General features: G+C 36.5%; 1 protein-coding gene across 2 annotated transcripts; it reads right to left on the reverse strand.

The window, feature by feature from the left end:
• Positions 1-186: 186 nt before the first annotated feature.
• On the reverse strand, positions 187-6499 carry LOC105110618 (receptor homology region, transmembrane domain- and RING domain-containing protein 2-like). 2 transcript variants are annotated; one of them, XM_011005708.1, is made up of 4 exons: positions 6001-6499; positions 5368-5595; positions 2590-3006; positions 187-1139 (listed from the first exon to the last, which is right to left on the reverse strand). In XM_011005708.1, the coding sequence occupies exons 1-4, from the start codon at positions 6119-6121 to the stop codon at positions 580-582; spliced, it is 1326 nt and encodes a 441-aa protein (XP_011004010.1). In that variant the 5' UTR covers positions 6122-6499; the 3' UTR covers positions 187-579. The 2 variants fall into 2 exon arrangements, with proteins under 2 accessions (XP_011004010.1, XP_011004011.1); XM_011005709.1 differs by having other exon boundaries at positions 2590-2994; positions 6001-6494.
• Between the last annotated feature and the right edge of the window lie 495 nt (positions 6500-6994).

Here is a 6994-nt window from a genome sequence, read left to right on the forward strand (position 1 = left end):
ACGGATGATTGTCATCAGGGCGTCTCCTTGCTACCAAGAGAATAAACGAAAAGAAAGCTTCTAACCTTTTGAGTGAAGATTCAAATACGAAAAACAAACCAAAGGACACTGGAAATCAATCGTACTTTATTATTTTGCTCTTATATTTAAATCTTCAAGTTCCTTATTGTCACGCAAATCTCCAACTGCAAACGCTACATGGTACAATGGTTAGAGCATTTGGGGCTAACTATATTGATCAATACAACTATTCAAAAGATTAAAATTAACAACCCAATACAGCAGGAATACACTCAAGCATGGCGATTAGTAAGAGTCCGCCAGACCGCATCTGTCAGGACCAGAATTCTCACTTGGATATTGATAAAAAAAAACGTAACTGTATGCTACAATGTACAAATCAAGCAGAGAATGAATGCTATTCTGATATGGCACAAGAAGACGACCAATTTCTATTCAGAGGAACCCAAGCTGTGATGCCATAAGGTGTGAATCAGAGGTTCATAGAATCTGACATGTTGGTTCACATCCCGCAGTTTTGTGCACTCAAGACTTCCCACTCGCATGTTATATTTTCATTTAGCAATCTGGAAGAGACTGGGCAGAGGCAAATGGAGAGAAACTTGCAGCAGACTCACTGCAATGCAATGGGCGTGGCTGATGACTAGAGCTAACCAAACTTGGTGAGGCATTACTTGGGCTAGGTATATATGAAGACATGTATCTGGTGTTCAAGGGTGAAATTGATGGATAGCCTAAAGAATTGGGTGAAACCAAGAAGGAAGCACGGGATCTTTGGGAAGACATGTTCCTAAGATCAGCTGAGCTCTGGCTTAGAGTTATGGAAGGTGAGTGCCGATAGGATCTAAGAGACTGCTGGGCATAAGGAGTGCTAGAAAGAGAGGGAATATAAGAAACTGAAGGGGTCCTTGATGGGGTAATTTGTATGGCAGTTGATGTTCCAGATCTAAAAGATGACAGCATGGATGATGAAGCCACAGAGGATGGGTTGGATGAAAGCAATGGTGTGGATTCTGTTGCTGGTGGTTCACCTGTGCTAGTTCTTGCATCACGCTTGCATACTGGACAAAAGGTCCTCCATGTCGTAAGCCAAGAATCCACACAGAAAGCATGGAATTCTGCACAAGGTTTGAGAATATATGATTCAGTTAATGGAGATATGAGCAATTAATACAAAACCTGTCAAAAGCTTCAAGAAGATGCTAGCATTATTTCTAATTGCAGAGTGAAAGGGGTTATGAAAATAGTCCTATTATTAACTGTTAGATTGAAATACATGCTGCCATAAAAACGTCAGCCACAACTGGTTTGTTTGGCTGCATTATTTAATTTGGCATTGAAGTGTACATGCGCTGCTCAAATCCTAAACATATGTTCTTACACCACGCTATCTAAGAGGACATCTTCTAGAGAATACTACAAACCTAAATTTTCTTTACCTATCTTGCGCTCTCTTTGTTATTTCTTCTCGATAAGAGTGAAAATCAACCTTATATATTGACACATCAGAATTTCCATATCAGACTATATTAGATGAAAAATTCTTCAAAAGGAGCTACTTTCCACTTTTTGATAATATGAATCGACAAAAAAGAAAAGGGTGGGCCCTAGAACCTTGCATTTCTGATTCCATCATTTTGGATTTCCATTTCCAAAGTCGTTTAATGTTCGATTTTTATCATAAGAATTTTACCAGAATGTTAGTTTGCATTTACAGAAAATATACCATAAAACAAGGTTGTCATCATACTAGTCATATGAATCTACCATTCAATTTTCAGTTCACTTCCTATCTCTGTTCCAAGTTTTGCTAAATTTGCATTCACTAGATCAAGTTCAAATCCTACTTAATTCAGCTCTAATATATTCCTCACATATCCAATTTTTCTGCACCAATTACCTGGCTGCATCTTTGTTGCTATTGAAAAATTACCTAGAAGAACGTCTCTATCGTACATCCATTTCACTAGGTGTTAATTCCAGAAAGGCTAGCATGATTTACACTAAACACATTCTGTTGGTAACCATAAATAAAGAAGACTGACAAATAAGATGGAAAAGTATTTTCTTATTACTTTTTCCAAAATTGTTCCTTACAGGTACAAAGTATACCATGCTCCAAGAAACAATTGCAAAATACCTCTCAATATTTTCAATTGCTCACTACGACATTATAGAAAGCCCTAACCACTGAATCAACTGTTAATGGCATATATTTTTTATTTCAAAAACTTCCCTTGCTTAGCCCCTTCCATGCTTGAGTGGGTTTGGGGTCCAAATAAATAAACTTGTCTGGTATACCAGCATTAGCCATAATAACATGGGCAACCAGCGCAACTAAGTCAAAGAAGATGTCAACCTGACTTGAAGCACCTAGCAATTTTTGCAGTCGCCACTTCTCATAATTCTATTACCCCTCTAAACTATCTTGAAAACATATTTGAAATTAGAGTGGCTACACACTAAACCCACAACATTAAACAACATGAAACAGATGCCACAAAGTAAATGATTTAAATAAGCAAGTATATCATCGTTGTTAGGAAACCAAGGAAAAAAAAGGCTTACTGTGTCGACATGGCAGAATCCTGAGTTTTTCTCCAACAGTATAATCTTCAAGGCATATGGCGCATGTAGTTGAAGTACAATTATCCTCTAGAACAGAAGTGAATGTGAGGCTTGGCATTGCCTTCACCAAGCGGCTGCTCATCCCATGGAATTCCCGTACACGGGAAGAGTGAGGACGCTCTCTTCTTATGCGATGCCTGCGGACAAAGAAACAGGTTGCCAATACCGCAGACATTGCGAGAAGAGATATGAAAGAGATTGCCATAATAGACCATGCTGAATTTTCAAAGCTTGGGATTATCCACAGCTCCAAGTCAGTCAACCCAGCATATTTCTTAAGCGTTTCGCCTGATGTTTTAGAAACAAAGACGGCAGGTATTGTTACACCAGCTGAGTTTCCTGCCACTGAAAATTTTCCAGCATTCTGGATTAGGATTTGCATGATAACTAAATAATTTGTTTTGTCATTTATAAATGAGAGCGAGAAAGAGAGGTATTTGCTGCCCAAAGAACATTAGCGAATTAGAGAACAATAGAAAAGGAGCTATTCAAACAAATTTCTAGGTACTTGACTTTACCTACTCCAAGTTTTGATTAGAAAGGTCCAACAATTCACACAACAAACTTATAAGCAACAATTCAACCTGTTCTGCTGATTAGTAACAAGAGTGAAAAAAATACAAGTATGCCAAAGCTGTGATTTCACCAGGGGAACAAATCACACGTATAAATTTTCACTTTTCTCATATGGCTGGCAGCAACATCACGAATTTATTAAGCCACTTAGTTTGCCTTTAGTATTAGCTGAAAAATATGGGAGAGAAAGTTATGGGGGTAAGAATTAAGGGTGATGTGTTAAGGGTGTCAAAGAGGTGAGGTATTAATGGTGTTCTGTAGGAGTTGAATGAATTTTGGGTAATAGTGGATCCCTGTACAAATCAAATCAAATTCTAAATTAAATACAATTATTAAATAATTAAATAATATATATTTGTTGTGCAAAAGGGAAGTGGAACAAAACAAAGAACAAATTAGTAGAAAGTCCATAAAAGAGAGGCAAAGTTAACATTTAACCCCTTTTGGCAGTTAAATGTTTTCCTCCTTGGAATTCTCCCCTCCCTGAAAAATAGTACTAAACACAAGGAGGTGAAATGGATAACTTTTCACCACTTTAACCCATATCAAACATATCCTTGTTGAATGTTGGGAAAAACTGGTGCACAACTACTATGAATATCCAAGAAGCTAAATTCAATGGGCAGAGCATGAATCAATAGGCACAATATCAACTCTCGAACTTAGAGATTGTTGCCAGCAAGAAAGTAACTGCCACCATGAAGGGATGCTCTAAACAAACATCAAGACCTACTACCAGATTGTTTCTCATTTGTTCAAAGTGTCTGTTTACAAAATAAGCTAAAAGCACAGGACTATAGTATGAAGGAAAATTCCTCACAGAAGTTGGTGGATCTAGGACTTGCAACAGATCATCATCAATAATTTAAGGGTTTCAAAACTATGAAAGCAGCCTCAAAACAGCAGAGAAACATGGATGCTAGTTACCATCTATGATAGAGCCCACCACACAGCAGTGCCATACTCCATGTTATAAGGCTAATGTCCATCTTGTCAGCCCTTTAATTAGCCATTAGCAACTATTAATAGTAAAATCCCACACCATAATTTTATATATCTATACATAATGGGACATCAGTTATGTAATGGATTATGGGTCCATGGCATCACAGCTATTTTACAACAGGGTGAAATGCTATGTAGCACTCTGCACCACCTGTCACACAACACCTAATACAGTAAAATAAGTTAGTTCTTTCAAAACAATTCTCCACCCACTTGGTTTTAGTTGAATACATCAGAGGATTGCAGTTAATAGCTTTAAATCATTAGATTAGTGCATAACCAACAATTCTTTATTAATTCATGTTAGTTCTTTCAAAACTAGGATCCACCAGCTTAGTTTCAGTTGAATACATCAGAGGATTGCAGTTAACAGCTTTAAATCGTTAAATTAGTGTATGCAACAATTCTTTAATAATTCACAAGTTCAGCAAGGCAACCACTGCTAAAAATTTGAAACCACGACTATATCTTCTTCTTCAACCACATGCTAAAATACCTAAAGACCCTTGTTGCTATGGCAGTCAAAACAAGGTTGAGACTTGAAAAGAAGGAAGGATAAACCAAATCTCATAATGGTCAACAAATTATTCATTGTTTTCTTTTGCAGGTTAGTTGGAAAGCAGCAATACTCCCTCCTGGTAACAGATCTGCTACCCAACTCAGAGGGTAAAAGAAAAACAGATTCCAGTGAATGGTCATAAATGAGCCTAATGTTCAATTAAACACCTTAGAAGAACCAGAAATTCATAACAATGAACTTGTACAAATTTTGACATTCCTTTTCCATTTAAGATAGATGTAAAATTACCAGCAAAAGTTTTGAGCTTGAACAAGGAATCACATTGCTAAAGTGAGTCCAACATATAAGTAGCAATTTTACCAACCCTAACAAGCTTGTTTACGAAATCCAAGGAATCCCATTGTGAGACAACAGTGCAGTCACAAAGAACAGAATTATATTTGGAGCAGACCCTTCTACAAACACAAAGTAAATAAGCATTCATATGTTGGGGACAAATTTAACAATCAATCCGTAAGATTATCAACAAGTTCTCATGGCAATAGAGATTCATGTTAGTAATAACAAACAACTAAGCAGAGGATAAAAATCATTTTTCACATAGGAAAAGGTCTTACTTGCGACTAAGATTCCTTCTTCATTGTCATAGATAATAGCAGCTTTGTAACCTGCCTTCTGTGCTCTTCTAACTTTATCCTCAAAGCTGCATCCTCCTCTTATAATCAACACAAATGGAGAGCTACAATTGGAACCGTTTTCAGCTTGATTAGTCAAATCCAAGCACGCATCAATAGGCTCTGCCAAATACAACACCCCACATTCACCTGAGCCCTTTATTGCCGGAGCTGAAATTAACAACAAAACCAATAATCAGCATGGACACATAGATATGTAAGAAACTATGTGCTTACAACATTCTGGCATAAAAAATTCTTAGATTCAAGATCCTCAAGTGTGCACATAAACCCAATATTCTAACATAATCTAACTAACCCATTTTTAAGCAGATTAAAATCAATAATATTTTAAACTCGATTTGTTTTCAATATTTGATTAATAAGAGCATAAAAAAAGTCTCAACTCTTTGAGATACCCAATTAGCATATTAAAGTCTAGTTCAATGAAAAGTTTCAATCTTTTCAGCTCTAGAAATAAAAATCCCTCACTTTCTTTCATTTTCCTTCACTTCCTTAGCAACCAAAAACCAAAACAAACATTAGAGAGAGAGAGAGAGACAGAGAGAGACTCACCGAAATTAGCTTCAATATCATCGAAAGCCATGGTAACATTATTGCCAATCAAAAGAACATTACCTGATGCCACCAAACAGTAACTCAGCAAAGACAACAATAAGACTACAACACCTTCCATTGACAAAGAAGACAAAAATGGTCCCTTTTTTTCTCGCTATGGTTTATGTGAGGGTTTTGATTTTGATGAGAATGGATACATCAGCTTCCATCTTTCGATCCTGATTTTGGGCTTTGATACTTTCTATAAATCATATAAAGGTTGTTTTTCACCAGGGTAGAGAGAGAAAATGCTTCAAGTACGAAATTGAAAGCTCTTTTGAAGTGTCTATTTTCAGGTCCCCTAAATTTTATCTCATTGTTTGCTGCTGGATGGCCGTAATAAACTAATGTAATTTCTTGGTTTTTATTATTTAATTAGATTGGAGATTCATGATTTTTTATAATTGATCTTGCCATGATCCTTAGCATCCAGGAAGGTGTCTCTAGATTAGTCCAAAGATGATGTGTGTTGTGGATGAGAAGCAAGGAAGCAATCAATTTTGTATTGAACAAGTAGGCCACTTGCACAGTTAGAGGTCGCCCCCATGCACTCGGTTGTTTGATTATCTGGTTTGTGCGCGTTTGGTCTCATTTCTTCTAGAGAAAGACAAACACATGGGTGAGCTCATACATGATAATCCTAACTTTAGAGTGGTACTCTTATAATATTAGGGCAATAATGTTCAATATGCGGTGGAAACGACGTACGAGCTTTAACATCAAGAATAACAAGTTTTCATTTAATGTGTAAAAAACATGAAAAACAAACCAAAATCAAACTAAAATCTTGAAACTTGTCTCTGTTTTTAGAAAAGACAAATAGAAAAAAAAAAAAAAACAAGACAGAATCCTCCTGAAACAACAAAACTTGTACACATTAAGAACAAGTTTTCATAGCTGAAAAATTGAGTGTTTGTGAACTTTATTTCTCAATCCTCGTGATCAAGTGACT

Source organism: Populus euphratica, unplaced genomic scaffold (genome assembly GCF_000495115.2).
Source record: "Populus euphratica unplaced genomic scaffold, PopEup_1.0 scaffold556.1, whole genome shotgun sequence".
NCBI classification, from domain to species: Eukaryota; Viridiplantae; Streptophyta; class Magnoliopsida; order Malpighiales; family Salicaceae; genus Populus; species Populus euphratica.

Coding starts and splice junctions, on each gene's coding strand:
- LOC105110618 (XM_011005708.1), bottom strand. CDS start 6,121: ATGGAAGGTGTTGTAGTCTTATTGTTGTCTTTGCTGAGTTACTGTTTG. Junction 3,007..5,367: donor AGAAGGAATCTTAGTCGCAA/GTAAGACCTTTT, acceptor TCCAGAATGCTG/GAAAATTTTCAGTGGCAGGA. Junction 1,140..2,589: donor GATTCTGCCATGTCGACACA/GTAAGCCTTTTT, acceptor AACCTTGTGCAG/AATTCCATGCTTTCTGTGTG.